The sequence below is a fragment of the Larus michahellis genome, chromosome 10 (assembly GCF_964199755.1).
Source record: "Larus michahellis chromosome 10, bLarMic1.1, whole genome shotgun sequence".
Lineage (NCBI taxonomy): Eukaryota > Metazoa > Chordata > Aves > Charadriiformes > Laridae > Larus > Larus michahellis.
The window spans coordinates 16,920,327-16,947,870 of NC_133905.1; the positions used below are offsets into that span (position 1 = coordinate 16,920,327).

The window sequence follows — 27,544 nt, forward strand, 5'->3', positions numbered from 1 at the left end:
TGTTTTCTCCGTCCCAGAGCATGGCAGGGGGGCGTGGGGGGGTGTAGGGGCAGCTGGCTGGAGGGGCTGCCGGTGGCAGTGTCACCCCTCGTCCGGGGACCGGCAGGCAGAGAGGCAGGCTGGCATGCCACAGGGTGCATGCGCTACCCGGGGGCGTGACAGCTGTTCCTGCTGTCATCCTTGGCTGCTGCCTGCTCTTCCCTAGGGAAAAAGTTTCGCCTCCAGGCAGGCTGTCCAACCTCTCCTCGGCCGGGAGCGGTCGTGCCCGGTGCCCCCCGGGTGGCAGGAGGAGGTAGGACATGGCTGCTCCCTGCTCTGCTGCCCCTTTTGCTGCCCCCCGGCACCCTCTGCTTGACTGGGACCTCTGGGGACATAGGAAATGAGGGGCTGCTCGAGTCCCACCCCCCCACCCCCCCGGTGCCCAAATCAAAGCACCATGCCCTCGCCTTGTGGGGTGCTGCACCCCTTTGCTGGGCTTGGGGGGGGGGGGGATTTTTTTGGGGGGGGGGCATTGCATGCTTTCCTCTCCTGTGCTCTGGGGGGGCACAGGGTGGGGGGAGCCTTGGGGACACATTGTTGTGTGTCAGGGGCCCCTGATGAGGGGTGGTGGGGGCCAGACAGGGCTCTCCAAGCTCCCCCCACCCTTCCAGTGGAGCTTTGTCCACTTCCAGCTCTTGTGACGGGAGTTTGTTGCGCAAGCGGCCGTGCCTCCATCGCACTTTCCCCATGACTCCACGTCACGGGGCTGTATCTCCCCTTTGGGCTCCCTCAGGGGCTGGAGGGTGCCGAGGGGCTCTGCCCCCCGCCCCGAGCAGAAGGGCAAGGCTGAGACATTTTGGAGGGAGAGGTCCTGTCCCCTCCTCCAGCCTGGCTGTGGGCTGGAGGCACAGGGAAAGCGAGGCACAGCCCAGCCAGACTTTCCTGGAAGGACAGCTCGGCACCTCTCGCCTCCCGCTCTGCTCTCCCCCAGGATTTTGCTGCAGGATTAAGGCTGCGCTGGCCTCTCAGGGGGTGGCTCAACCATGGCCTCCAAGCGCCACGCACCCCCCCCAAAGCAGGTGGATGGCAAGGGCAAGAAAGCAAAGGGGGAAGAGGAGGATGACGCCTGGAGCTCCACCTTGGCAGCCCTGAAAACTGCCCCCAAGGAGAAGCCCCCCGCCACCATCGATGGGCTGTGCCCCCTGAGCACGGCACCGGGCGCCCGGGTGAGAGCAGGGCTGGCGTACCCGGTGGGGCTGGGACAGGGGGACGTGGGCGGGCGGGATTGAGGGAGTCCCAGGGCAGCTCCAGCCCTGCTGACACAGGGGCAGTCCCAATTTTCCTTGCAGACCCCCACTGCGACCCTGATGGGACAGTTCTGCACACACCCTCCATCCCCAAACGCTGCCCAGGTGCCAGCCCGGGCCATGCTGCTTGCTGTAGGTCTACGAGGACTACGACTGCACCCTGAACCAGACCAACATCAGCGCCAACAACAACAAGTTCTACATCATCCAGCTCCTTGAGCACGACGGTGCCTACAGCGTCTGGAGCCGCTGGGGCCGTGTGGTGAGTCCACCCCGGCACTGCTCGTCCCCCCCACCCCAGCTGTCCTCACACTGCCTTGGGACCCCCAAAGGAACCTGGTGGTCCCTATTCCTTGTTCCCGGTCCTAAAGCAAGCAACCAAGTGGCCCTGCTGTAGCCCCTTGTTGTGGGGACTTCAAGGACTTGCCTCCACACAATGGGGGGGAATATGGCACCTGTCACTGTGGTGACAGTGCATGTGACACCCCAGCAAGGAGTCCTGAGCTGGAGGACCCCCAGATCTGGTGCTAGTAGCTTGGCATGTTCCTGCTTGCTGCCCCACAGCCCCCCTGATCCCAGGCTGCTCCCCCTGGCATGGGGCTGGTGGAGCAGGGATGCAGGGGGGTGGTCCTGACCACTGCTGTCCACTGCCAGGGGGAGGTGGGCCAGTCCAAGCTCATGCCCTCTGCCTCGCTGGAGGCCGCCAAGAAGGACTTTGAGAAGAAGTTTCGGGAGAAGACCAAGAACAGCTGGGCAGCAAGGGACAACTTCGTTGCCCAGCCGGGGAAGTACACGCTCATCGAGGTGCAGCCAGGGGCTGGGCAGGAGGTGGAGGTTGCCCTCAGGGTGAGTGTGCTGGGCAGCCTGGGTATCACCGCAGTGCGGTGGTCCTCAGCTCCCACCCCTGGCCCACTGGGCACCAGGATATCCAGGTGGGTCAGCAGGATGGGGTGGGTTTTGGAAGGGGTCTGGATGCAAGCTGAAACAGCCTGTGGGGCAGAGGTTTGGGGCTAATGGGTTGAGATGGAGTGGGAGAGCATCCTGAGCAAGAACCAGGGGAAGCTGGGTGGCATTGGTCATGGCAAGCGGAGGCAGTGCCTGCCTGTCGCTCTGCTGCCCAGGGGCCAGGCTGTCCCCACTGAGACGGGCAGCCCCAGTGCTGTGCCCCTGCAGCCTCCCGTGGGCTCGCAGGTGGCACAGTGATGTTGGGGGTCTGCAGGTGGATGACGTGGACGGGGGCAAGGTCTGCAAGCAGCGAGTGCGGCCTTGCACCTTGGACAAAGCCACGCAGGACCTGGTGTCCCTCATCTTCAGCAGTGACATGTTCCGGGATGCCATGCAGACCATGAATATCGGTAGGAGGTGATGGCTGGCATGGGGTGGGTCTGGGGGCAGCGGCCAGTGGGTGCAGGGGGAGAGGCAGAGGTGCCAGTGGATTTTAGAGCATCTCCACAGACAGCCCTGCACCTGATGGGACTGTGGACCCCTCACTCTGGGTGCCCGCGTGTGCCCATGGAGATGCTGGAGGTTATCGGAAGTAGCTGTGGGGTGGATGGGTTCACCTGTGCCTTCCCCTGTATCCCTGGCCAGATGTGAAGAAGATGCCGCTGGGGAAGCTGAGCAAGCAGCAGATTGCGAGGGGCTTTGAGGCACTGGAGGAGCTGGAGGCGGCGCTGCAGGAGCAGCCCCCCCAGGCCACCCGCCTAGAGGAACTCTCCTCCCGCTTCTACACCATTGTCCCCCATAACTTTGGGCGGGCCCGGCCACCCCCCATCAACTCCCCCAACCTGCTGCGTGCCAAGAAGGACATGCTGTTGGTGAGATGCCAGGGCACCTGGCAGGTGGCATCTGTCCCCAAGGAGGGCTCCTGCCTCTGGGGCAGGGAGGTGCTGGCAGGAGGCTGGGCTTGCCCTGGTCCCCCCGGCACGGTGCCCAGCACCGTCGGTGAGGATGTCCCTGGTCTGTGCCTGCCAGGTGCTGGCTGACATCGAGGTGGCACAGAGCCTGCAGGCGCAGAAGGTGAAGGAGGAGGAGGAGGAGGAAGTTGTCCATCCGCTGGATCAGGATTATGCCCTGCTCTGCTGCCAGCTTTCCTTGCTGGACCCAGCTTCCCGGGAATACCAGGTGCCACTTGTGCCACGGTGCCCTGTGACTGGGAGCACCCCAAAGGTCCCCACTGCCCCACAGGGACTGTGGGCATTACTGGGTTGGCTGCCTGTGGTGACACCGCTTTCCTGTTTCCCTCCCTGGCAGCTGATCCAAAACTACGTGTCGCAGACCGGACACAAGCTCCGCATCCTCAACATCTGGCAGGTGGCCCGAGACGGTGAGGTGAGAAGAAGGAGTTGCTTACCCCCATCCCACAGTGGGGAAACCCTGGTTGCACCCCAGGATGGAGCTTTGTCTGCATCAGGGCTCCGGGCATTTCCACCCAGGGGTGCCTGAGCCCAGCTGGCCAGGGGCAAACGAGCACCCGCTCCCCTGCCCCTCCAGCCTGGCTGGGGGAGTTGGGTGGCAGTCCCCCACCCCCGGGCACCCACATCTCCTTCCATGGACAGCCCTTAGCTCTGCATCTCTCCAGGACGAGCGCTTCAAAGCCCACAACCTCCTGGAGCACCGGCGCCTGCTTTGGCACGGCACCAACGTGGCGGTGATCGCGGCCATCCTGAAGAGCGGGCTGCGCATCATGCCCCATTCGGGTGGCCGCGTGGGCAAAGGCATCTACTTCGCCTCCGAGAACAGCAAGTCAGCCTGCTACGGTGAGGGTCCTGGGCCCACAGAGTTTGTGGGAGCCCATCTGCCTTCACATACCCCCTGCCAGGCAGCTACTGGGCATGCCAAGCCACTTCCCTGCATGCACGGGTGGCCTGACACAAGCAGGTGGGAACGCCAGGGCTGATGCCACCATCCCCATCCCCTTCTCCCATGGCAGTGCGCTGCACATCCAAGAAGGTTGGTATCATGTTCCTGACGGAGGTGGCCCTAGGCAAGCCCTACCGCATCACCTGTGATGACCCCACGCTGTGTCAGCCGCCTGCTGGCTACGACAGCGTCCTGGCCTGTGGCCGGACGGAGCCCGGTGAGCCTGGGGCAGGAGAGGGTGTGGGGTCTGTGGGGCTGGGGGGGCTATAGGGTGGGGGGTAAGAGAGGCCAGATCTCAGGCTTGATGTGATGGTGGTGGGGGGTGTCTTCTTGCCCAGACCCCGCGCAGGATGAGGAGATGCTGCTGGATGGCAAGAAGGTTCTGGTGTGCCAGGGCAAGCCCATCCCCATGGCCACCTACAAGGACTCCTCCTTCAGCCAGAGCGAGTACCTCATCTACCAGGAAAGCCAGTGTCGGATCCGCTACCTTGTCCAGCTCCAGTTCTGAGGGTGCCTGGACACCCAGTGGTCCCACCCCAGCACGAGCTGGTGATGCCCACCAGCCCGGAGCACAGTGATCTTGACTCTCTAGCCACCCCACCTGGGCCTTGGCAAGGGACAGGCTGGCGTGGGGACAGAACCTGCTTTGACCGTGAATAAAAATGCTGTGCCTTGTACTGAGCGACGCTGGCACTTTCCTGCCCAGCCAGGTGGGATGGAGAGGGGAAGGATGGTGGTGGGTCCCTGCAGGGACAGTGGTGGGTGGCTCTGGAGGGGCTGCAGCCTGTTGTGGCCAGCTGGTGCTGGCAGCCTTCAGGTGAAAGCTGGTGGCTTTGCGAGCCAGGAGCCCTCATCACCTTCGCAAGGCACATGGCTCGTCCCCATCACCGTGGCATCAGAGCTGCAGGGGACAAGCAAGATGTGCTGTCGTGCCTGGTCATGGATGAGCTCATGCATGGGTCTGGAGGGCAAGCGCCTGCCTCCCTCTGGTGCCATGCTTGGTGCCATGCTTGGTGCCATGCCTCCTGCCGTGCCCCGGCCTGGCTCCCATGCCAAGCCCCTCTCCACGCTCATGTGTGTCCGCTGAGCACCTGTCCGGGTCCCCGGGGTGCCAGGGAATGGCAACTCCCATCCGCATTATCCCAATGCCCCAGGGATGCTCCAGAGCATCCCTGCGCTGGCGGGGAGGAGACACCTCAGACCTGCCCATAGGTCTGTTCCCTGAGTCCTGGGGACCTCGAGGCTGAGCTGTCCTTGCAGAAGGACCAAGCCTGGCGCAGCGTGTGGCACAGGGCTCGAGGACCCTGGTCCCCCCTTCCTGAGCCCCCGCCGGCTGCTAGGACCCAGCAGCTGTCCCCGTGGGACCGCCACGAGTGCAGGCAGCGCCCGGGAGTGACAGCTGGTGCCATCCGCAGCTGGCGGGCTGCAGGCAAACAGGATGACGAGCGGGTGACGGGGCACGGGGAAGGGGGAGCGTGGCCTGGCGCTGGGGCCGGCAGCCCCCGTTGTGCTGCGGGAGCGACGCCGGTGAGAAGGACCCCGGCGAGGAAGGGAGCATCACCCACTTCCCCAGGAGCAAAGGTGCGCCGGGTCCCCCCCATCCACCCTGGGGTCCCCCCGTGGCCGGAGCAAGGAGCAGGGATGGGGCAGGCGGGTTTGTGCTGTCCCTCCTTGGGGCGAGGTGGTGTGGCTGAGGCAGGGGGACGGGGTGTCAGCCTGCACGGGTGCCCGCGGGTCCCTGCAGTGCCAGGTTGGGGACAGGTCAGGTGCCAGCCCTGGGCTAGGCAGGGTGCCATGACCTCGCTGGGCACCTCTCCCTGCTCCAGCATCTCGGGGTGTGCAGGTCATCTCCAGGTTTCTCTGTGGCTCTTCCTCATTTTGGTCCTTCTCCGTTATGCCCCATTCCCCTCCCCAACAGGCAAGAAGAAGACAGTGGCCATGGCTGTGGTGGGGTTTCCCTCTAAGGGATGCAGGAGAAGAGCCCTTGCTGCCCAGGCACCGGTGCTGCTGGCTTAGACCTCCATGGGGATGGCGAGCCGAATGGGGCTGAACACCACGGACAGCCTAGAGCCACTCGCCATCCCTGAGCAGTCCATTGCCCAGGAGGTGATGGGCCTCCTCTGCATGATCCTCCTCACCCTCACCGCCCTGGTGGCCAACACAGTGGTGATGGTTGTCATTCTCAAAACTGCCCTTCTCAGGAAGTTCATCTTTGTCTGCCACCTCTGTGTGGTTGACCTTCTTTCTGCCATTTTCCTCATGCCCCTGGGGATCATCTCAAGCTCCTCCTGCTTCAACAGGGTGATCTACAGTATTGCTGAGTGCCAGGCCTTGATATTCCTGAATGTCTGCTTCATCAGTGCCTCCATCCTCACCATCTCCATCATCAGCATAGAGCGGTACTACTACATCGTCCACCCCATGAGGTATGAGGTCAAGATGACGATCAGGCTGGCAGTGGCCGGAGTGATCTTCATTTGGGTCAAGTCTGTTCTCATCACTGTCTTGGCACTGGTGGGCTGGCCTCAAGGCAACGGGGCCACCAGTGCCAGCCGCTGCACAGTCTACTGGAGCCCCGGGGCCCACAAGAAGGTTTTTGTGATCATCTTCAGCATCGTTTGCTTTGTCCTGCCCACCATCATCATCTTTGCTGTCTACTGCAGTGTCTACCGCGTGGCTCGGATGGCATCCCTGCAACATGCATCCGTGCCAGCACAGGCAGCTGCGACGAGACACCGATCCAACTCCATTGCCAGCCAAATGACTATCATCACCACCAGGAACCTGCCACTGCCCAGGCTGCTGCCAGAACGCTTTTTGGGAAGCAACAAGGCCATCCTCACCTTGGTCCTCATTGTGGGACAGTTCTTGTGCTGCTGGCTGCCCTTCTTCGCTTTCCACTTGCACTCCTCTGTCACCGCTGGCACGGTGGGTGGTGGGCACGGGGAGATGGTGGTCACATGGATTGCCTACTCCTCCTTTGCCATCAATCCCTTCTTCTACGGGCTGCTGAACCGCCAGATCCGGGAGGAGCTGGCCCGGCTCCGGCGCAGTTGTCTCAACCGGCCACTGGGCCAGGAGCTCTGTCTTTCTGTCTCAGAGGCCTCTGTCCAGGAAAACTTCTTGCAGTTCCTCCAGAGAGCGACTTCCACATTGGAGACCCACGCCAGCTGCATCAGCCCCAGCCCCAGGAACAGGTTGGACCAGACCAAGATGGCCTTCCCCATCCCAGGTCAAGTTCCTGAAGAGAGCAGCTGAAGAGCACGGGGCCCTGTCCCACCATGCTGGGCAGAAGGGTGGGCAGGGGACCTGCCAGGGACCCATCGGACCTGCTTGGACCCAGCCTCTTGGATTTGGAGGGGTCCTTGTTTACGGTTTGCCTCTTCTCTGAGCTTGTGGTGGCAGACAGTTTCTCTGCCTGGAGAAGACAGCAGATCCGGGGAAGCCTCATCTCCCTTCTGCAGGCTGGGATTGTCTCTGGCTCCACCAGCCCAACCCAGTTGCATGGATGGGCTCTCCTTGGGACACGGGAAGCCAAAGGGCTCCTACACAGGGGCAGAGGAGGGAGCACCTCCTTCTCCGTCACCCCGCTGGGACCACTCGCGGCCAGCAGGGAAGAGCAGAGGTCCCTTGCACCCTGCCCAGGAGCAATGGCCCAGCTAACACCACTAACACCAGTAACACCAGTGCCCTGGGCACCCCGCTGAGCCTGGAGGGTGATGTGGAGCCCTCCATCCTTGGCTGTTTAACCCAAAACTAACGTCTGGGTGGAGCAGCTCCTGTCACCTGTGGTCCTTATCAGGGGGACGGCACCCACGGGGCTGGCTCTGGCCGTGTCTGTTTTTCCTGCTGGCATGGCAGCATGTTCTGCCCGTGGCCATGCCCGGCCTTGCCCTCTGCCCCCCCCTCCCCAAGCTGGCAGGGGCTGTCCCTCCAGGGGGGGGACACTGGCCAGCCGGGGGTCCATGCCAGGCTGTTTATGGACACAGCTGCCCAGCTGAAGCCCAGCCAGTGGTGCCACGTGCCAGCCGAACCGGGCTACTGGCCAGGGGTGCGCTGGGGTGGACGCAGTGGCACAGAGTTGGGGGGTGGGGGGGGAGGGTTGTGTGGGGTGCCCCTGCGCAGCCGGAGAGGACCAGAAGCTGCTGTCCCCCTCTGGTCCCATTGCTTCTGCAGGGATTGGGCACCTTCCCATGGGGCGCCCAGTGCAAGCAAAGGGACTGGACCCTGCTGGAGGAATGGTGGAGGGGTACACCGCCCCCAGCTCACCCCCAAAAGGTCCCAGGGATGGTGCTGGCACAGTGAGTTGTAGACCCCCCCCCGCCCCAGTAATAACTGGGGACTGGAGCAGAACTGCCCCATGGCCTCTCAAACTGCCCCATGGCAGGGAAGGGGCTCCTGGAAAGTCCCCAGAGAGATTGGGGCTGAGGGCCAGCACCCCCCCTGGCCACAGGGACACCCCTCTGGCCACCACCCTGTGTTCCCAGGAGCTACGGCTGCCCCTGGTGTGGGAGGGTGTCTCCACCCGGGGTGGGGGATATTATTATTTTTTTCTTGTAAATTTTATCTTTTTATTAAACCATTGATAAGTTACAAAGGAGGAAAAAATATAGACTTATATATACAGCATTTCCAAGCCAGCGGGGACCGGCTCTCGGATGGGGTTGCTGGGAGGTGACTTCCCTGGGGTGGCCCGGGGAGGGTCCCCCACCAGACCCAGGGGACAGGGGACCCCCGGAGAGGCCAGGCAGCCCCTTATCTGGTGGGACCCACCATTTGGGTGCCAACCAGAGAGGGTGGGCAGGAGCGGGATGGCAGGGTGGGCAGGATGAGGGGCAGGAAGCAGAGGTCCCACCCCGGCACTGGAATTGGGAGAAGGGACCCCGAGCCGGCAGGGACAGCCACCTACCCCACTCCTCCATACCAGGGCACGTGGTCCCCGTGCAGAAAAATCGGGGAGGGGGGCACAGCACTGCCGGGACAGGCAGCAGACAGGGGAGCAGCCCTTTCCTCCAGTGGGCATCACCGATGGGAAGACCCTTCCCTTCCCTGGGGTGGGGGGCAATGGGGTCCACCCCCGGGCATGGGGCACCTGGCAGGGGCTGGGGGACAGGGTGGGCAGCAGAGAGGTGTCCCTGGCACAGGGCGGCCCCCCGGACCCCCTTGCCCACCTGCCGGCAGGGCTCAGTAGGGTGAGAACTTCTGCCGGTCAGCTTTCTTGGTGCCGTTGGCCGCCGAGATCTTGGTCGTGTAGGTGGCAGTGCCACCGTTGTGACCCGCCATGGAGGATGGGGACAATGCCAGGAAGGACACCGGCTTCAGGCCGATGAAGTTGGAGAGGGAGATAGTGTAGGGGGTGCCCAGCAGGGCCGGGGGGGCTGGGGCGACAGCAGGCAGTGCCGCACTGGAGCCCGGGGTGAGGGGCTGGGAGAAGCCCACGCCGAGGTCCATGGAGCCAGGGCCCGGTGGCACCTGGGAGGTAGATTTGGCCGTCTCTAAGCTGGGGAAGCAAGCAAGAAGGATGGGATGGTGAGGACCACGGTGACAGAGTGGGTCCCCCACCCCAACCTGTCTGTCTTCGGGTGCAGGGACTGCATGCCCCATCCCTTCCCACACAGGCCTCCATGGCACTCTCTGGGCATCCCACTGGGGAGGGCTGAAAAGCTGGGGCTCAAGCCCCGTGGGGTCTCGGGTCCTGCACCCACCATCTCAAGCCCCCAAAGCACCACCCAGCTCACCCTTCCTGAAGATGCTGGGTTGGGGTGTCCCCCGAAAGCTGTGCTGGGGAGGTGCCACACCTCACTAGCAGCCAGCGTGTCCGTCCCCCCCAGGCTGGCACCTACCAGGCTGTGATGAGGTACTGGGCCAGGGTGATGCTGACAGGGGACCCCGTGATGGTCACGTGCCGCTCGCTGGAGCCCTCGGTCTGGTTCCCGATCTTGATGTGGGCGCCCGACATCTGCCGGATCTCGCTGATCTTGCTGCCGTGCCGGCCGATGATGCAGCCGATGAGCTGGAGGGGCAGGGACCAGGGTGAGCCGGGAGCAGCCGGAGGAGCCACGCCGAGCTACCAGGGGGCTGACCTGGTCACCCCCTACGCCTGGGAGGATTGGGGAAACTGAGGCAGGCACCGGGAGGGTAGGATACTGCTTTCCTTGGGCAGACCCTGCTTTTTGGTCTCACTCAACCCCCCCTGGCTGGCATCACCGAGCTGCCACATCCCAAGGCTCTTCCTTGGCATTGGCCAATCCCTTAATCCCTTTCCCCCCTCCTGTGCCTCAGTTTCCCTTTTCTTCCAGCTCCTTCTGCCCCAGCAGCCCCTCCTGCTCCTGAGCTCTGGCAGCTGAGGCAGAGACTCCCCTCTGTGGGGCGGTGGGTGCTGGCCCATGCAAAGTGGCTGCGGGGTGGGACACATGGGTGGGGGCAAACTGTGGTCCCCCTCGCCATCCCCGGGACCCCACGTACGTCGTTGGGCACCAGGAACTCCTGGGAGCTGCTCTGGGAGCTGGTATCCAGGCCTGGAGGGAGAGACAGGGATGTTAGTGGAGGGGAGGTGGGTCTCCAGCACCTCCATGCGCCCACCCCAGCCCCACGCTGGGACAGTCAGTGGCCATGGGGACAAACTTGAAGGATCCCTGGGGAGAGGCAGGGAGGATGGGACATAGGCGCCAGTCATAACTGGTGCCGATGCTCCCCCATTGCAGGGTTGGGGGGGCTCAAGTGGGTGCAGGGACACCAGGAAATCAAGGACAGGATTGTTCTGGGGGATAGGTAGCCATGCCGGGGAGGCTGGGACCAGAGAGGGTGCAGGGGATAGGGACACCCTCATGAGGGCCAGGTGTCTGAGTGGGTTAGGAGGGGCACCCCACAGCCCCAGCCCTGGGGGGTGCGTGGGAGATGCTCACCTGGCACCATGGAGGGTGCGTGGCCCAGGGAGGCGAAGGGGAGCGTGTGCCCTGACAGCTGCTGCAGCTTTGTCATCTGCCCGGGCAGCAGGAGGAGGAGGAGGAGGAAGGAAGCGTTAGGGGTGACGGCAGAAGGTCCCCTGTCCCCTCCTGGGGATGGATGCTGGCACCCAGCGCCTCCCAGGACAGGCATCCCTGGCAGCACCCATCCCGGCAGGCACAGACCCGGTACCCACAGGAGCAGGGGTGGGATGCCACAGGGACAGACTCACCTCCGCAGGAGAGACCCCGCTGTACTGGCCCTGCATGGAGAAGCCCTGGAGGGGGAAGGAAGAGGCATCAGTGGGGGACCAGGCAGGGACCCCCGCCTCAGGTCACCCTCCAGGGGCAGGGAGGCCACCCCAAGCCCACCAGAGCTGCCCCTCGCCAGCAGAGGCTGGGCCCCCCGGCCACCCCGTGCCCCCGGGGGGGCTGCAGCCCCTTACCTGGTTGGCAGAGAGCAGGATGGTGCCCAGGGAGAGGCCAGGGTGGTAGGGGATGGTGGCCCCCTTCGGAGGCGACTGGAGAGGGAGGGAAGGAGGTGGAGGGGATGAGAGACTAGACCGAATGGCCCCGCAGCCCCCTGGACCCCCTTTGCCCCCCCTGCACCCCCACAAGCTGGGCATGGCCCCCAGCACTGCTGAGGCAGGATGCTCTTATGGGCTTCTGTGCAGAGGGACCCCGGTGCCCAGGTCCAGGTGGGCATGGGAAGCCCCTGGGAGGGGGGGCAGGCAGCATGTGCCCCCCCCGAGTGGGCACGAGGCTCGGTGGGTACCTCCAGGATGACGGCGCAGATTTGCCTCACACACTGGATGATGGTGTCTGGCACCCCAGAGACGGTGACGGCCCGTTCAGTGGAGTTGGGCAGCAGGTCGCCGGCCACCTGCACCTGCGCCCCCGTGCTCTGGGGGGGAAAAGGGAGAAAGGGAGATACTGGGGTGCCTCAGCCATACCCCACCCGCAGGCTCACGCTTCCCCTGTTCCCTCCTTGGCCCCTGGGGACCTTCGCAGGATCCACAGGGTGATGCTCCACTCCTGCATCAGGAGTGGCAGGACTGTCCGTGCAGGACTGTGGCAGCCCCTGTGCCAAGGGCTCTGTGCCCCCTGGGGAGAAAGGGGAGCCTGCACCCAGGGGACCCTTAGTTTTACCTCCCGGATCTCGCGGATCTTAGCTCCCGCCTTGCCGATGAGCGAGCCACACTGACTGGCCGGGATGACGAGGCGCAGTGTCACCGGCGCTCTGCCTGCTGTTGCCCCATCGCTCCCTGCTCCCAGGTCCTGCGAGGGAGGGGGGATGCAGCATTGGACCCCCCAGGAGCCCTGCATGGGAGCAGCTGGCGGGGATGTAGGGGGGCTGCCTACCTCCTCCAGCTTGAAGGCGATCATGGAGACGGCACGGAAGACGGCGTCGGTGGAGCCGGTGATGGTGGTGATGCGCTCAGGGCAGGAACCCTCCGAGATGGTGATGCGCGCGCTGCTCTGGGGACGGTGTCACACCCCATCAGGGACATCGCGGGCCCTGAGCTCGATGTCCTTCAACCCCCAGGGAAGGGCTCACCGGGGGTGGCCTCAATGCCTGCAGACCTGGGCTCTCCCCCTCCCGCCTGCCCCAGGCAGCTTCCCCAGGGTGCAGCCATGTCTCCCCTGGGTCCACTTAGGAATGGGGGGGGCCAGGGCTGGGCAAGTGGGAGCCCCCAGGTGCAGGCAGGACAGGCAGCAGGACCCGGCAGCCTCCCAGCACACCCTTACCTGCTCTCGTATCCTCTTAACAGTCTCTCCTTTCTGCGGGGAGAGGATCGGGGTGGGTGGTCAGGTCCAGGGGAGCCCGGGGCTGGCGGTGCCCCAGACCCCAAATCTTACCTTGCCGATGATGCTGCCGATCTCCTGCAAAGGCAGAGACGAGGGTGGCTGCGTCAGCAGGCAGCTCCCTGCCTGCCACATCCCTCCTCTGCCCACAGCCTGGCTGACGGGCAATGGGCAGGCCTTGCCCCGCAGCCATGGGGAGACTGGGTGGCTTGATGGTGACACTGGGGCATGTCAACAGGCCCCTCCCTGGCTTAGGGTGGGGGAAGAAATCCCTCTGGGAATGCTGTTCCCAGGGGAATGTGGTGCAGGGGAGGAAAGCAGTGTGTGGCAAGGAGCTGGTGCTCCAGCATGGCCCCCACCCCAGGCATTGCTGACCCCCAGAGCAGCACCAAGCCCCCCCGCCGTTACCTTGCCATGCATGAGCATGCGTAGGGTCAGTGTGATGCTGAGCTCTGTCTCCTCAGGGCTGCCGCCCACGCCGCTGGCTCCGTCTGGCGATGCCATGGCGGGAGGGCGAGCTGAGCCTGCGGGACACGGCAGACTCCAGAAAGGGGGGAGGCCCCAGCTAATCCCCCCCCAAATCTGCAGCTGGTAAAGTACCTATGGCTGGGAAGAGGGGAAACTGAGGCAGGGGCAGCACTGTGCCCTCCTCCAGCAGGAGAGGCTTCCACGGCCCCGTGGTAGCCCACCAGCATCCCGCACCCCTTCCAGGAGCTCCCCAAAGGGACTGGCCACCACACGACTGCCTGGGCCTGCAGGCAGCTGCCTTGGCCGGAGCTGGCACCACACCTTCATGGGGCCAGGAGCTGGACGGATGTTGGGGGAAAAGCATGGGGAGCATGGCTGTAGGACGGGGTTCAGTTTGCAGTTGGGGTGGTAGCACGTGGTGTGGGGTGGGCTAAGGGTGGCCTGGGTGGCCTTGCAGGCTGTGCGAGCCTTCCTCTTCCTCCTCCTCCTCCTCCTCCTCCCTTCCCCCTGCCCATGCGCAAAGCCCCAGGGGAAACTGAGGCAACCTCCCTGATGGGTACCCCCAGCCCAATGTGAACCATGGCGTGATGCACAATGCAGGATGCCGCTGCACCCTGTCCCCCCCCCAGCACCCCCCCAGACCCTGTGCCCACGGGATGGGGGCGGCCGGGACCCTGCGGTGCCAGCGGGAAGAGGACAATCGCCGTGTGTCCAGGCACGGGTGGGCGGCAGCGGCGGCACCGCTGGCTCCCGGCGAGTCGGGTGATGCCAAGCGGCTTTGAAACAAAGCACCCGTGTTGGGGCTGGGGCCCATGTCTGCGGGCACGGCGGGGGGGGAGGGCGGGGGCAGTTATTTTAGGTGTTGGCAGGACTCGCCACCACTACGGCACATCTCCTGCATCAGGGTGATGGGGGAGGGGGCGGGGGGGGCGGGGGGCAGGTTGGTCTCCTCTACACCCACTAAGTGCTACAGCTTGCACCCCCTGGGGCGGTTTGTATCCTCCATCTTCCACCGGGGGCTGGAAAAAGGGGGAAAGGCTGGGGAAGTCGCAATATTCCTGCTCCCAATTGAGGGGAGCCTGAAACGGGGGGGTGGGAGGGGATGTACCCCCCTGTAACCACCCCTCCCCGCAGCAGCCGAAGCCGTGCGTGGTGCCGGCAGGGGTGGGCAGCAGGGACCCGCCGGGGACAAAAGACCTCACTGGGGGAGAGAAGGACGAGGCTGGCGGCGGGGCCACGGGTGTCCCTGCACTGCCACAGGCACTGCGAGGGGTCCGCGGGCAGGGGGATGCTCTCCCCCAGGTGAGCCAGGCCGGCAGGGACGCCAAAGGCCCCGGTGATGGGCACAGGCCACCTGCCCTGTCCCCGTCCCACAGCTAGCATCGGGACAGCCGCGAAGCTGGGCACCGCCCGTCCTTCGGGGCACCTTCGGGTGACAAAGGGTGGTAACGGGGGGGGGGGGGGGCGGGGGGGGCAGGAGGAAGCCCCCACCCCGTCCCTGGGGGAACCTCTCTCCGCTCGTCCTCCCGCCCCCCCCCGCCCCGAGCCCCCCGGCCCCCCCGGCAGCGGGCCTGGCGGGTACCTTTCCGTGCGCCTCGTCCCTCCGCCGCCGGCCACCCCGCTCAGTGCCACATTGTCCCCGGCGGCGCCCAGTGACACCCGGGGCAGGAACAATGAGCCGCTTGACAGGCCAGGGCCAGGCTGGCAGCCCCGGCCCCCACCCCGGTCCGCGCCGGGGCCCCCCTCGCTCTTCCCCTCTCCCACATCCCTCCCTCCGGGATCCTATTACAGCGGATAAGAGACACTAAAAGGAACAATGCACCCTGGGTAAGGCCATCTGCCACCGCTGGGGACATTCCTGCCCCCCCCCCCGTCCCCCCCCCCCCGCGCTTTGGCTCACACATCACCCCTCTTTGTAATTGCGGGTGTTTTTTTTTTTTCCTGGAAGCCGATCAGCTGGCAGGGATCGAGGGCTCAAGGACACCGGAGCGGGCAGGGACAGGGCGGCTGGCACCCCAGGGCCCGCTGGCACCCGGGGGTGCTTCGAGGGGGGAGTGCCTGGCAGGCTGGGGGGGGTGGGGCGGGAGGCACCCCTGTATGCCGGGGCCGGGGCCGCAACGGGGGAGCTAAACTGGGGTGGGGGGGCAAAGGATGCTCCAGACAGGGGTCCTGCCTCACTGCCAGTGCTGGGACAGGCTCCTGTGCCCCTGGCACTGCCCTGTACCCCCCCCACGGGTGTCCTGCGCCCACAGACAACTCCCCCCCCCGCAGGCTACCTCCCCCACTAAATCCTCCTGGGCCCTGGCGTAAGCGGCTAAAGCCCAGGCAGGCTTGGGGAAGGGGGGCACTGGGGGGGGCACCCCGCTGCCAGTTCCACCTGTGCCCCCAAGTGCCCGGCGCAGCAGCACCGATGGGGATGGGGAGGCAGGTGGCGGGCAGGGGGCTTGTACCCCCGTCTGTCCAGCCAGATGTCTGTCAGGCCTCCCTGCCTGCCCCCCCCCATCTGTTCATGGCAGCCACTCATTCAGTAAATCCCCCCCCCCCTGCCCCCCCGCCTCCCCAGGGCCCTGGGCTGCTGCTGCCATGGACAGGAGCCTGCCAGGGATGGCAGGTCCCTTTTAAGCCCCTGTGGATTACCCTGGGCTTGGGTGCGTGCCAGGAGGGGTGGGAGGAGGAAGAGGAGGATGAAGAGGAGGCCGGAAGGCTGGGGACACGGATGTCACCACCCTGCAGGACCTACCTGTTCCCGGACACAACCCCAGGGCTCCCCGGGCACCCTCCAAGGCTCCTGGGGGTCCTGCCAGAAGGGATGGGTGGGCTCCATCGGCCTTTGCAGCTGACACTCGCTCACCCACAGGGCAACGCTCTCCAAACGTCCCATGCCTTGGTGGCTGCACCTCCCCTGCTGTCACCCCCCAAAAAACATGTGGGATGGCAGCCACGGAGGATGTGGGGATCGTGGAAGGAAGCAAGAAGGATGGAAAGAAGCAGGAAGAAGGTGACAAGAAAGTTGTGGCAGAGCTTGGGGTTTTATTTGGTCCCAAGGGAGGCTGGGTAGGGATGCCAGGCAAGCAGCTGGGTTGGCACAAGCGGAGGGGTGGGTGGGCTGGCCACATCCCCCAGCACCGTGGCCCACTCCACACCGCCCGTCCTGCTCACTGCAGCTGCTGCAGGAAGGCCAGGAGCCCACGGTGCCACTCGTTGGGCTTGTCCAGGTAGCAGGCGTGTCCGGCGCCCTGCAGCACCAGCACCCGGTGCTCCGGGAGGTGCCGCAGGTTGTTCAGGCTGGTCTGCCCCAGCTCCACGTCCTGGTCCCCGTACACAATCAACGTGGGCGTCTGCAGAGGGGGAACGCACCCTGAGCCTTCCAATGGCACCCAGGCACCTGCTTCTCCTGGCCAGGGACACCCTGGGACCAGGACACGGAGGGAAGACACTTGGCCTTCTTCCCTGCCCACCACAAGGGGAAACTGAGGCTCAGACTCCTGGGTCTCCTAATGTCCCTTCTTTCCCTCCTGCTACCCTACGGTCACATTTCTTCACCACCATGTTCCCCTTTTCCAGCAGCAACGGGGTTTCTGCCCTGTTTGGTCTTTCCCCTGCCCAACCCTGGTGTGAGGGTCCCCTCCTCGCCGTCCCCTCACAGTTCCCCGACCTCCCTCAACCTCCCTCCAAGGCCGTACTTTGATCTGGGCATACTGCTCCGCGGTGAATTTCTCGGTGCAGATGGGTGCCACAGGCACATATGCCTTGAGCAGGTGGTTGTGCTGGAGGAGGAAGGGCAGGGAGTACATGCCGCTGAGCGATGGGCTGATCACCACAGCTGGACCCAGGCACAGAGCTTCCAAAACTGCTTTCAGGAAAGTCCCCGGCGCTGGCTGGCCCACAGGTGCTGGGGCCACGGCATCCTTTGAGCGGCCCAGCCCTGAGCCATGGGAGACAGAAGTTGCCCTGTCACACTCTCTGCTGCCTTGCAACAGGAGAAGCTGGCACATGAGGATGCCAAGGTTGCCATCCCAGCTGTATTGGCTCCCCCTGGTCCCCACCTCACTCTGGGGCCATGCTCTCCAACCATGCCTTACCCGGCAGGTCAATAGCCACAGCTCGGTAGCCGTTTTCAGCCAGCGTGGCAAGTGTCTGCAGCTGAAGCCAGGTGTCGGAGGAGAAGCGAATGCCATGCAGCAGCAGCACCGTCAGCTTCGGCGCCTGCTGGGCTGGCTGGGCTTGGCGGTAGAAGAGGGTTTGGCCTTCCACTGTGAAGGTGCTCTCGGTGAACTGCGGGGCGGCCATGCCTCGGGGGTTGGGAGAGCTGTTTAGGGGAGGGTGGAGAGATGCAAACAGGCCCGGCGTGTGCGGCAGCCCTGTGCGGCCTAGCGGGAAGGGTGACGGGCCTTATCTTAAGAGTTGAGGCCCAGTGGTGACAGAAGGCAGTCGGGCTGCAGCACTGATACCGGGATGGGGGGGTTTACACTGGCATCACCCTCTTTCTGGGGGACACCGGCGGCGGGTCGGCCCCAGGGTGGGCGCTCGGGGCCGCTCGCTCACGCCGGGCGGGCTCACGGGCCCTCCCCTGCCTCAGTTTCCCCGCTCGGCGCTGCCAGCGGCCCTTACCTGCTCCTCACCCCCCAGTGCCGGCCGCCGCTCGCCTCCCGTTCCCCGCGGGGCTGGGATTGCCGCGCCCGGGGTCCAAAGGCCGGCGGGGCGGGGCGGGGAGGGGAGAAGGGGCAGCGGCGGCAACGCCTCACCGACCGCAGGGACCGGGGCGGCACTGGCCATGGCCGCCGCCCCGCCAAGCCGAGCTCTGCCGAGCCGAGCCGAGCGTAGCCGAACTCTGCCGAGCCGAGCCGAGCGTCGCCGAGCTGTGCCGAGATGAGCCGAGTCATGCCGAACCCTAGCCGAGCTCTGCCGAGCCGTGCCGAACCGAGCGAGCTCTGCCGAACCCCTCCGAGCCTCAGCCGAGGCCCGCCGAGCGGGGGCTCCTCTCCCCGCACCGGCCGTTCCTTCCTGAGGCTTCGGCCCCGGCCCGGTGGGGCTCTGCCGGGGTCTCGGTGCGGCGGGCAGGCCCCCCCGGCTGACGGCCCTCGGGGTCTGCAGCGCTGCCTCCTCCCGCCAGGCGGAGCCCGGGGCTGCAGGCGCGGCGCCGTGAGGGCCAGGGCAGGGGCCGGGGCCGGGGGAGGCCCCGCACATCCCGGCTGGAGCCGAGGGGCGGCGGGGCCGGCGGCCGCAGCCAGCGGCAGCTCGGGAGGCCGGAGCCGAGCCGGGCTGGCAGCGGGGGGCGCAGGCCGGGCCGCAGCTGAGGGGCGCGCCGTGGTCTGGGGCCTACCTTGCCCCGCAGCAGCGGGGTCTTCCAGCCCCTCGCTGGCATTTTCCTTCCCCGGGGGGAGCGGAGATGCCGCCGGCCCGCAGCGGCCTGGGGCTCCTGCTCCTCGGGGCCCTCCTCACCCTCGTCCTCTACCTCCTGCTCCCGGCTGCCCAGCACAGGCAGCGCTCGGCGGGTGCCCGGCCTGAGGAGGGGAAGCAGGGCCGGTGGGTGGCCAACGCCACCGTGCGAAGGGGGATGGCTTGGGGAGAGCCCCCTGTCTTCTACAGGGAGGTTTCCGCAGGGCCCCGGGCCGGTGACGCTGCCAGCCCCAGGAGGTGGGTCACCGTCAGCTCCTGTGGCGGGGGAAGGTGGGGGGTGACAGGCCCTGGGGGTCGGTCCCAGACGGCCCTCATGGCCGCTGGAAGCCCGCGTTTACGGCATCTTCCCTGACCCCTTCCTGCCTGTCTTCCCCACCGCAGACCTGATGTCCTGTTCCTGCACGGCCAGGCATTCACCTCCAAGACGTGGGAGGCTGTGGGCACGCTGGCACTGCTCGCCGGAGAAGGCTACCGTGCAGTCGCAATAGATCTGCCTGGTAGGACCATGGCGCTGCGCTTAAGTTGATCTCTCTGGGCAGCTCTGGTCCCTCACCCCGGCCACCGCTGGGCTCTGGACGTTTTTAAGGAGGGCTCTGGGCCTTTTCAGGGAGCTAGCGGTGGTCCCTGGGGCAGTACGCCTGGGATTCGGCTTTCCCCTGGGACGTTGACCACCGTGGCCACCCAAACCCTTTGGTTGAGGGTGGCTCGGTGTAGCTGGCATGTGGCTGTGGTTGTACAACCACCTGGGCTTGATCGGGTGCTTGTTTTTTGCCAAGCCAGCTGAGCCTTGTGGGGAGAGACCACTGTAGGCTGCACAATACCCCCTGCCCTGTGCCCACTCCGTGCCCTCTGCCCCATGCCAGGCTATGGGGATTCTCCCCCAGCGGAGATGGTGGCCACAGTGCAGGGACGGGTGGCCTTCCTGGACCGTGTCTTCCAGGAGCTGGGTATGCGGAAGCCCGTTCTCGTCAGCCCCTCCATGAGCGGCCGCTTTGCCCTGCCCTTCCTCCTGGCACGGGGGGACCAGCTGGCTGGCATCGTGCCTGTTGCACCTGTGGGCACCAAGGACTACGCTGCTGAGCAGTACCAGCAGGTCCAGGTGAGGTGGGTTGGGGTCCCTGGGTGCTGGCGACCCTCGTGGGCCAGCTGGCTGGAGGGTGGCATGAAGGGTGGCTCTGTTTTGGGATTAGTGAGGGGGCACCTGTGCCCCCCCCCAGCTCTTGGGGGGGCTGGCACCTGCCTTCCCTGAGCCCCCCGTGGTGATGGGTGGAGGTGGACACAGCCCAGGGGAGGCTTGGTGGCCATTTCCCCCACTGACAACCACTCTGGTTTTCTCTGCCCTTACCCAAGACGCCCACCCTGATCCTGTACGGTGACCGTGACACGAGCCTGGGTCCCCAGGCCCTGCAGAGCCTCCGGCACCTCCCCAGGCACCGTGTGGCCGTGGTGCCCGATGCTGGCCATGCCTGCTACCTGGACAATCCGGAGGACTTCCACCGGGCCCTGCTGGGCTTCCTGCGCCAGCTGAAGTGATCGCTGCCTCGTCCCCTGCCGAGGAGAGGACGGGGGGACCGGGGCGTCCCGAGGGGCTGGGAAGCACGGGGGGCTGGCAGGCACGGGGGGCTGGCATGAGGGGCACCATTCTCTTTTGGGGTGTCCCCAGGGTGGCAGGCGTAGGACGCCGAGGGTGTCCCTTGTCTGTCACGAGGCCAAATAAACTGATGCTGCTCTGGTTTCTGCCTGTGTCCCCAAGCGCTTCGGGGCTCCAGCCCCATCTCTCTGCCTCCAGCGTGGGGCAGGAGGGTCCCCTGCCTGCCCCCTGCCCACCTTCCCCCCGCCTTCAGCCCACCCTGCGCCCCCAGCTCCTCCCCTGCCCGTCCGCTGCCAGTTGCGGGGCGGAGCGGAGCGGGCGGAGCGGGGCCGGGCCGGGCAGGCGCCGGCGGCCGGGAGCAGCGCGGAGGTAGGGCCGGGGCGGGCGGGCGGGGGGTTGTCCCGGTGCCTTCGTCCTCCCCCCTAAGCCCGCGACCCCCGCCACGGTACCCTGCACTCCCCTGCACCCCCAGCCAGGGTGCCCTGCACCCCTAACCACGTTATGCCTGCACCCCCCCTGCACCCCCAGCCAGGGTACCCTGCACCACTAACCACGGTACCCTGCACCCCCCTGCATCCCTAACCACGTTATGCTTGCACCCCCCTGTCTCCCCCGCACCCCCAGCCGCGGTAACCTGCACCCCCCTGCACCCCTAACCACGTTATGCTTGCACCCCCCCGCCCCCCCTGCACACCCAGCTATGGTACCCTGCACCCCCATGCACCCGCAGCCACAGTACCCTGCACCCCTCTGCCCTCCTGCACCTGCTGCCCCTGCACCCCAAAACCGCCACTGGTGCACCCCAACCCATGCAGTCCCCTGCACCCCCCCTGCACCCCTAACCACAGTATCCTGCCCCCCCTTCAGCCCCCGGCACCCTTAACCACAATACGCCTGCACCTCTGCCCGCGGTACCCTGCACTCCCCACAACCCCAACTGTGGTGCCCCTGCACCCCAACTGCAGTACCCCTGCACCCCACTCACGGTACCCCTATACCCCGCCTGTACCCCTTTGCACCCCTAGCTCCTGCACCCCTAACCGCTGTCCCCCCCGACCTCTCTCATAGTCCCTCTGCACCCCCTACTCCCGTACCCCCCCGCAGCATTCCCCTTCACCCCTCCTGCTGCACCCCCATGTGCCCCTAAGCCCCCCACATCGCCCTGCTCCCCCTGGCCTGCCCCCCTTTCCTTACCTGCACCCCCTGACACCAACCTTCCCTGCCCGCACTCCCCCACATCCCCCTAGACCCCCAACCACTGGCTAACCTTGTCCACCACGTGCCCCTGCCCCATACACCCTTCTTCCCCCCATAACCCCTTTCCGCACCTTGTTGCCCCCCTTTCCTCCCTACTAGCCCCCTACATCCCAGCTAGCCCTATACCCCACAGCTCACCCCTTGCCCCATGCCTGGGCATCACAGCTTGCCCTGGCACTACATTTGGGGCAGGAACACGTGCTTTGGGGGCACGATGAAAGGATGGTGTGGGGAGCACACCGCATCCTGCCCCCATACCCGAGTGAGGGGGACTTCTCCCATGGTGGCAGCGTCCCAGGACTCGCACCGGGAAGACCTTTGCCCCATTCTTCTTCGGTTTCTGTGACGACCGAGCTTGCTGGCGGACTTTGGAGGGGCCGGTGGGTGATTAACCATCTCCCCACTCTTCCCCCAGAGCTTTGCAGCCCTGGTCCCCAGCCTGACATGGCACCCGGGAAGCCCGGGAAGAGCACGGGGGCCTCAGAGGACCCCTCGGTTACGCTTTTCCGGGAGTACCTGAAGATCGACACCGTCCACCCCAAACCTGACTATGGTGAGGATGGGGGGGACGGGGTGGGGAGCTGTGCGGGGATCCGGCAACGCGGTTTTGCAGCTCTGGTCTTTGGACCTGGGTGCCCAAGTCCTCGGCCGGGGCTGTTTTGATCATGGTGTTAAGGAGCGGACACATTTGTGCCTTATCCTTATCTCTGCTGGCACCTTTGGTTGGGGCAGGGACACCTTGAGTGTACCCAGAGCTGCTGTTTGCTTTCTCCAGCCCTGTGCCCCAGGGGCCCGCCTTTTCACACTGCCCTGGCTCTGGGACGGATGCTGGTGGTAACCTTCTGTAGATCTTCCATTAACATTTCTGTCCTCCCACTAAAGTACATTGAGATTTTTTTATTGTTGAGGAGCTCCCAAAATTCCTATGGCAGACTGTCCCCTCTGAACTCACCCCCTTCAATTTTTATTTTTTCACGTTCTCCTTGCCCCAGAGGGACAGTGGCAAGCTGCTCCTGTCCCTGCTCCTGGCCACCTCTTGTTCACAGGACCTCCATCACCTGCCCTCTCTGGTCACCTCTTTCCTTGGCCTGGGAGCCCCAGAGAGCCTTAGTGTCCCCGGGGGGTTGCGGCAAGAGGGGAGGGAGATCCCGACATAACTCCGGGCATCCCCGCTTCTCCCCAGATGCGGCCGTCCGGTTTCTGGAGCGTGTCGGCATTGACCTGGGTTTGGCTTCCCAGAAAGTGGAGGTGAGCAAGGCGAGGAGCAGCCCCCGGTCCGTCCGTCCGTCCGTCCGTCCATCCATCCATCCATCCATCCATCCATCCTTCCATCCATTCATCCATCCATCCATCCAACCATGCCCAGGTCCTTAGTGACTGGGCCGTTCCCCTTCCCGCTGCCCCAGAGCTGGGCAGGAGTGAATCCCCTCTGCCTGTAATCCTCTGCTGACCTCAGCCCTTCCTTAAGCCTGTGTTTGGGCTGCTCCCCACTGACCTTTGCAGCCGCCTGTGCTATGATTAGCCAGGGACCTGGCAGAGTCACGTTGGCTGGGGACGTCCCTCCTGCCAGGCACTGGCTGTGCCAGGGGACTCCCGGGCACCGGGGGAAAACGCTGGGTTCGTTTCCCCTCCTCCGTCTGAATTGCAGCCAGGAGCTCGCACCCGCGCCCAAGCTCTGTCTGGCTCTGGGAGGGTGCAGACATGCCCTTTCCCAGCGGAGAAAGGGGTGACCTGCCAGGTGGCATCAAGAAACTTCTCCCAGGCTGATGCTTTTTGGCTCCAGCCTGCCAGTTGCGGCCTCTCTGTCCCCAGCGGGGACCCTGGTGACGTCCTGCCCTTGCCCCACAGGTGTGCCAAGGCTGCGTGGTGCTGGTCCTGACCTGGCAGGGCACGAACCCCCGCCTGCGATCCATCCTCCTCAACTCCCACACCGATGTCGTGCCCGTCTTTGAGGTGCTGGGACGGGGCGAGGGGTGGGACAGGCACGGTGGGGAGGACTGGGGGTGGCAGGCGAATGGGAGCCGGTGCCCGCCGTGCCCCTCTGCCGTCACAGCCGCTGTTCCTCGCAGGAGCACTGGACCTACCCACCCTTCGAGGCTGTTAAGGACTCGCAAGGCAACATCTACGCCCGCGGTGCCCAGGACATGAAGTGTGTCTCCATCCAGTGAGTGGAGGGCTCGGTGCCCGCTGGGCAGGCATGGCATGGGGACGCCTCTGAGTGATGCCACCATCCCCAGGGTGCCGCTGCTTCACCCACCCTGTGGTGGCTCAGAGCACACCCCTCTCCTCCATGATGCCCAGGCACCACCTTCTCCCTGCAGGTACCTCGAGGCCATCCGGAGGCTGAAGGCGGAGGGAAAGTCTTTTCCCCGCACCATCCACCTCACCTTTGTGCCTGGTGAGTCTCCAGGGTGTCCCCTCTCCAGGGGACAGGAGAGACTGGCGGCTGGGTGGTGCTCTGGACTTCACCATGGCATGACAGCCGGGCTCCCCTCCGCCAGCCTTTCCGGATTTTGAGCTCCCCTAGCTTGGAGCTGGAGGGGTTTCCATGTCTGAGGGCATCAGGTGCGCTGGTGGCACCCAGGGTAGCATGGAAAGAGGACCAGGGGGTGGTAGGCTGGCGGGCGCCCCGGTTCCTTCCTCCATGCCATGCTCTTCCCGGCAGACGAGGAGATGGGTGGACACAAGGGCATGGAGATGTTCGTGCAGCGCCCCGAGTTCCGAGCGCTCAACGTGGGCTTCGCCCTGGATGAGGGTGAGTGGTGGCAGGGCTGGCATGGGGATGTGTCTCCTCTTGGCACGCACCCCTCTCTGCCTGTTGGCATCACCCCCCAGGCACTGGCACCCAGCATGGCTTCCAGAGACCCCCCTGGGGGCTCCTTCCCCCGTGCAGTGACCCATGCAGTGCCAGCCTGGAGGGGAAATGCTGCCAGGGCAGAGAGGGGGCACATCATGGCATCCCCATGCCCCGCTGACATCCTCTGTGCCCACCGCAGGCCTGGCCAGCCCATCCGACACCTTCAGCGTCTTCTACGGCGAGAAGAGCCCATGGTGTGAGTAACTGCGTGCCCACCGCCCCGTCCCTGGCTGTGCCGGGCGCTGCGGCATCGGTGCCACCCCGGCCTTTCTGCTCAACGCCTCCGTCTCCCTCCTCTGCCGCAGGGGTAAAGGTGAAGTGCGTGGGCAGCCCCGGGCACGGGTCCCGCTTCATCAGCAACACGGCGGCTGAGAAGTTGGTAAGAGAAGGGGTACAGCCCTGCGCACCCTCCCTGCACCCCTGGGGCCGCCAGGTGCCCCCTCTGCAGGGCTGGTCCTCACCCCCCTGCCCTTCCCTCCCCAGCACAAAGTCATCAACTCCTTCCTGACCTTCAGGGAGAGCGAGAAGCAGAGGTAGGAGATGCGCAGCGGGATGGCGGTGGCTTCAGTTTGGCCCGTGGAGGGGGTCCTCGGGATCCCAAGCCAGGCTCTGATCCGGCGCCGCTGCCCTGTGACTCAGTTTCCCCATGTGGGGGTGGCGGCAGGGTGGGGGAGCGCTTCCCCTCCTGCCTGGGTGGCAGAGGGTGACTCTTCCTTGCGTCCTCCGAGGCTCAAGTCCGACTCAAGCCTGACCCTAGGGGACGTCACCTCGCTCAACCTGACCATGCTGGAGGGGGGCGTCTCCTTCAACGTGGTGCCCTCCGAGATGGCGGCCGGCTTCGACATCCGCATCCCACCCACCATGGACCTGAAGGTGGGCACTGCGCCGGCCCCACCCAGGAGGGGAGCGGGTTTGGGGGGTGCCCAGCTCACACCCCTCCGCTGGTCTCTGCTGCAGGCCTTTGAGGAGCAGGTGGCCGCGTGGTGCCGGGGTGCTGGGGACGGTGTCACCTATGAGTTTATCCAGGTGAGGGGTCTCGGCCACCCAGGTGCATCGTGCCCGTCCCTGCCCTGCCACGTGCCCACCCCCCTGCCCCTCACCTGCCTTCTTCCTCCGTCAGAAATGCATGGACCAACATGTCACCTCCACCGAGGAGTCGGACCCGTGGTGGAAAGCCTTCAGCGGGGTCTGCAGGGACATGTGAGTAGTGACCCCAGAAAGGGCAGGAGCCCAGCGGGGACATCCTCTGGTGGGAGTCGGGGGCGTCCTTCTGTGGTCACGGCAGGGGTTGGGAGGAGATGTTCCATGCCATTCCACGGCATCTCCTGGTGCCCCCCCAAAAGGTACAGGACTGAGTGTCCTGCAGGGCTCAGGGACCTTGCTGGCATGGTCTCTTTGCCCATGGGGGTGACAGGGGGACCCGGCTGCCCCCTGCCTGCGCTGACGCAGGGTCTTACTTGTCAGGAAGCTGCAGATCAAGCTCGAGATCTTCCCTGCTGCCACCGACAGCCGCTACATCCGAGCGGTGAGTGCGATGCCAGCCCGCCCGTGGCTCCCCTGGGACCTGCAGCCCCAAGCAGGAGCCATGCCCGGGTGGAAGGGGCATGCGGTGACCGTCCCAGCCCTGGCCTCACCCCTTTCCCCCCCATCCCCAGGCAGGACACCCTGCTATCGGCTTCTCGCCCATGAACCGCACCCCGGTGCTGCTCCACGACCACAACGAGTTCCTCAATGAGCAAGTCTTCCTGCGGGGCATCGACATCTACGCCCGCCTCCTGCCCGCCCTGGCGTCGGTGCCCCCGCTGCCCGCCGAGGCCTGAGCACGGGGACGAGGGGCAGGACGAGGGGTGGGGGTGGCGGTGGTTGCTGAGCAGCGGGACGCAGGGCTTTAAAAAGGGGGCAGGGGGTGGGCACAGCAAATGCCTCCCGGTGTGCCAGGGACCCAGCTGGCATCATGCCACCTTGGCTGCGCTCAGGGCTGGCTCGACGGTGACGCCTGTGCCAAGTGTCCCGGCTTTGCCCTCGAAATCTGGGTCCTAGCCACCCTCCTCCGGGGGTTGTGTTCCCCCTTGCCTGGGTGCCTCCTGCCTTTCCCGGTGTTGTCAATGCCCCCCGAGCCGTCCCCGTGCCACCTCCGGCTGTGCTGGCTGCAGGGTAAGGGGCTGGCCAGTGCCCCGCTCTGCCTGCCCCTGCCTGTCCTGCCTGCTTGCGGGGGGAGCTGGGAGCAGTGTCCCCCATCCTCCCCGTGCAAGTCAATAAATCTCCTTAGTAAGCACGGCCAGGAGTGGGGGGGGTCTGTCTCTGTGGCGCTGCCCATGGGGTGTCGGAGAGCCCAGGCACCCTGGATTTCCTCGGCACGGGGTGGGGGGGGATCTGCTGGGTTCCTCGGGCTCGGGGAGGGTGCTGACGGCAGGATCCTGCCCGGGCAGGCTGTGGGGCTGCTCCTCGGGAGCCTCCTATCCAGATCAGCCTCGGGGTGCCGGGGAGAGCAGGAGCAGCCAGCGGTGCTGGGATTCATCCTGCTCCCTCCCTCCCATCAGCTCCTGCCGTGGCGCCGCTCCCCCAAACCCTCGGGTCAGGGCAGGCAGTGTGCGGGTCGGGGCAGGCAGCCCCCGCTTATCTCCCGAGCTGCCCGACGGCTGCATCTCCTCCTTGCTCCTACCCGACTCTGCGCAGCTCCCCCAGCGCCCAGGGCAGCTGGATCTGTCCCAGAGCCACGCTGTGCCACCCGCCCCAATGGTCTTCCCTGGGGAAACGGGGGCCACAGGCCAGACGAGGGCTCGCTGAGCCGAACTGGGGGTGTGGGGGGTTTGTCCTGGTCAAGGGGGTCGTGGAGCTGCTCCATTACAAAAGGTTGGGGGTGAGCTGGACACCCTGTCCTCCTGCCCTCCTTTTCCGCTGAAGCTGCTGGAACCCTCGGGGGGGGCGGGGGGGGAAGGCTGCCGGAGGGCTGGGGCTAACGAGGCTGCCCCCCATGCCGGGCTGGGAGAAGGTGAGCAGCTTCTTGGCTTCTTCCCCTCCATCCAGCGCTGGGGGCAATCCAAGGCTTTTGGGAGCGGGGGTGGTGGGGGGA

General features: G+C 65.6%; 6 protein-coding genes across 10 annotated transcripts; 4 read left to right on the forward strand and 2 right to left on the reverse strand.

Annotated features, from left to right (window-relative positions):
* The first annotated feature begins 145 nt into the window (after nucleotides 1-145).
* PARP3 (poly(ADP-ribose) polymerase family member 3) lies at nucleotides 146-5,668 on the forward strand. 2 transcript variants are annotated; one of them, XM_074602616.1, is made up of 12 exons: nucleotides 158-292; nucleotides 971-1,205; nucleotides 1,423-1,548; nucleotides 1,941-2,132; nucleotides 2,506-2,641; nucleotides 2,877-3,103; nucleotides 3,261-3,410; nucleotides 3,540-3,617; nucleotides 3,868-4,045; nucleotides 4,219-4,365; nucleotides 4,487-4,591; nucleotides 5,564-5,668. In XM_074602616.1, exons 2-12 carry the CDS (start codon nucleotides 1,023-1,025, stop codon nucleotides 5,599-5,601), a joined length of 1,560 nt encoding a protein of 519 aa, XP_074458717.1. In that variant the 5' UTR covers nucleotides 158-292; nucleotides 971-1,022; the 3' UTR covers nucleotides 5,602-5,668. The 2 variants fall into 2 exon arrangements, with proteins under 2 accessions (XP_074458716.1, XP_074458717.1); XM_074602615.1 differs by lacking the exon at nucleotides 5,564-5,668 and having other exon boundaries at nucleotides 146-292; nucleotides 4,487-4,825.
* On the forward strand, nucleotides 5,592-8,750 carry LOC141749295 (putative G-protein coupled receptor). 3 transcript variants are annotated; one of them, XM_074602621.1, is made up of 3 exons: nucleotides 5,592-5,729; nucleotides 6,067-6,574; nucleotides 6,812-8,750. In XM_074602621.1, exons 2-3 carry the CDS (start codon nucleotides 6,171-6,173, stop codon nucleotides 7,404-7,406), a joined length of 999 nt encoding a protein of 332 aa, XP_074458722.1. In that variant the 5' UTR covers nucleotides 5,592-5,729; nucleotides 6,067-6,170; the 3' UTR covers nucleotides 7,407-8,750. The 3 variants fall into 3 exon arrangements, with proteins under 3 accessions (XP_074458722.1, XP_074458721.1, XP_074458720.1); XM_074602620.1 differs by having other exon boundaries at nucleotides 6,679-8,744; XM_074602619.1 differs by having other exon boundaries at nucleotides 6,067-8,750.
* On the reverse strand, nucleotides 8,707-15,148 carry PCBP4 (poly(rC) binding protein 4). Of its 2 annotated transcripts, none has more exons than XM_074602617.1 (13): nucleotides 14,949-15,148; nucleotides 13,307-13,422; nucleotides 12,953-12,976; nucleotides 12,842-12,874; nucleotides 12,455-12,571; nucleotides 12,242-12,370; nucleotides 11,868-11,996; nucleotides 11,539-11,613; nucleotides 11,326-11,370; nucleotides 11,054-11,129; nucleotides 10,614-10,666; nucleotides 9,992-10,161; nucleotides 8,707-9,648 (listed from the first exon to the last, which is right to left on the reverse strand). In XM_074602617.1, exons 2-13 carry the CDS (start codon nucleotides 13,400-13,402, stop codon nucleotides 9,333-9,335), a joined length of 1,263 nt encoding a protein of 420 aa, XP_074458718.1. In that variant the 5' UTR covers nucleotides 13,403-13,422; nucleotides 14,949-15,148; the 3' UTR covers nucleotides 8,707-9,332. The 2 variants fall into 2 exon arrangements, with proteins under 2 accessions (XP_074458718.1, XP_074458719.1); XM_074602618.1 differs by having other exon boundaries at nucleotides 8,716-9,648; nucleotides 13,307-13,504; nucleotides 14,949-15,124.
* Nucleotides 15,149-16,376: 1,228 nt separating this feature from the next.
* ABHD14B (abhydrolase domain containing 14B) lies at nucleotides 16,377-18,538 on the reverse strand. The gene is made up of 4 exons (XM_074602730.1): nucleotides 17,978-18,538; nucleotides 17,449-17,675; nucleotides 17,050-17,291; nucleotides 16,377-16,704 (listed from the first exon to the last, which is right to left on the reverse strand). Exons 1-4 carry the CDS (start codon nucleotides 18,247-18,249, stop codon nucleotides 16,522-16,524), a joined length of 924 nt encoding a protein of 307 aa, XP_074458831.1. The 5' UTR covers nucleotides 18,250-18,538; the 3' UTR covers nucleotides 16,377-16,521.
* On the forward strand, nucleotides 18,516-20,503 carry ABHD14A (abhydrolase domain containing 14A). Its single transcript, XM_074602731.1, has 4 exons — nucleotides 18,516-19,003; nucleotides 19,148-19,263; nucleotides 19,630-19,865; nucleotides 20,117-20,503. The coding sequence occupies exons 1-4, from the start codon at nucleotides 18,756-18,758 to the stop codon at nucleotides 20,297-20,299; spliced, it is 783 nt and encodes a 260-aa protein (XP_074458832.1). The 5' UTR covers nucleotides 18,516-18,755; the 3' UTR covers nucleotides 20,300-20,503.
* Nucleotides 20,504-20,513: 10 nt separating this feature from the next.
* ACY1 (aminoacylase 1) lies at nucleotides 20,514-26,748 on the forward strand. Its single transcript, XM_074602729.1, has 15 exons — nucleotides 20,514-20,726; nucleotides 22,030-22,167; nucleotides 22,798-22,862; nucleotides 23,463-23,567; nucleotides 23,684-23,778; nucleotides 23,936-24,012; nucleotides 24,280-24,369; nucleotides 24,611-24,667; nucleotides 24,777-24,850; nucleotides 24,955-25,004; nucleotides 25,200-25,344; nucleotides 25,429-25,497; nucleotides 25,592-25,671; nucleotides 25,936-25,996; nucleotides 26,127-26,748. The coding sequence occupies exons 2-15, from the start codon at nucleotides 22,059-22,061 to the stop codon at nucleotides 26,289-26,291; spliced, it is 1,242 nt and encodes a 413-aa protein (XP_074458830.1). The 5' UTR covers nucleotides 20,514-20,726; nucleotides 22,030-22,058; the 3' UTR covers nucleotides 26,292-26,748.
* Nucleotides 26,749-27,544: the final 796 nt, after the last annotated feature.

Coding starts and splice junctions, on each gene's coding strand:
- PARP3 (XM_074602615.1), top strand. CDS start 1,023: ATGGCCTCCAAGCGCCACGCACCCCCCCCAAAGCAGGTGGATGGCAAG. Junction 3,104..3,260: donor CCAAGAAGGACATGCTGTTG/GTGAGATGCCAG, acceptor TGTGCCTGCCAG/GTGCTGGCTGACATCGAGGT. Junction 4,046..4,218: donor CAGCAAGTCAGCCTGCTACG/GTGAGGGTCCTG, acceptor CTCCCATGGCAG/TGCGCTGCACATCCAAGAAG.
- LOC141749295 (XM_074602619.1), top strand. CDS start 6,171: ATGGGGATGGCGAGCCGAATGGGGCTGAACACCACGGACAGCCTAGAG.
- PCBP4 (XM_074602617.1), bottom strand. CDS start 13,402: ATGGCATCGCCAGACGGAGCCAGCGGCGTGGGCGGCAGCCCTGAGGAG. Junction 11,371..11,538: donor TCCTGCTCTCTGCCAACCAG/GTAAGGGGCTGC, acceptor TTCCCCCTCCAG/GGCTTCTCCATGCAGGGCCA. Junction 11,130..11,325: donor GCGGGGTCTCTCCTGCGGAG/GTGAGTCTGTCC, acceptor CTGCCCGGGCAG/ATGACAAAGCTGCAGCAGCT.
- ABHD14B (XM_074602730.1), bottom strand. CDS start 18,249: ATGACTCGGCTCATCTCGGCACAGCTCGGCGACGCTCGGCTCGGCTCG. Junction 17,676..17,977: donor CACTGGGGGGTGAGGAGCAG/GTAAGGGCCGCT, acceptor TCCCCTAAACAG/CTCTCCCAACCCCCGAGGCA. Junction 17,292..17,448: donor TGTGGCTATTGACCTGCCGG/GTAAGGCATGGT, acceptor CCCATGGCTCAG/GGCTGGGCCGCTCAAAGGAT.
- ABHD14A (XM_074602731.1), top strand. CDS start 18,756: ATGCCGCCGGCCCGCAGCGGCCTGGGGCTCCTGCTCCTCGGGGCCCTC. Junction 19,004..19,147: donor GACGCTGCCAGCCCCAGGAG/GTGGGTCACCGT, acceptor TCCCCACCGCAG/ACCTGATGTCCTGTTCCTGC. Junction 19,866..20,116: donor AGCAGTACCAGCAGGTCCAG/GTGAGGTGGGTT, acceptor CCCTTACCCAAG/ACGCCCACCCTGATCCTGTA.
- ACY1 (XM_074602729.1), top strand. CDS start 22,059: ATGGCACCCGGGAAGCCCGGGAAGAGCACGGGGGCCTCAGAGGACCCC. Junction 22,168..22,797: donor CCACCCCAAACCTGACTATG/GTGAGGATGGGG, acceptor GCTTCTCCCCAG/ATGCGGCCGTCCGGTTTCTG. Junction 23,568..23,683: donor ATGTCGTGCCCGTCTTTGAG/GTGCTGGGACGG, acceptor TGTTCCTCGCAG/GAGCACTGGACCTACCCACC.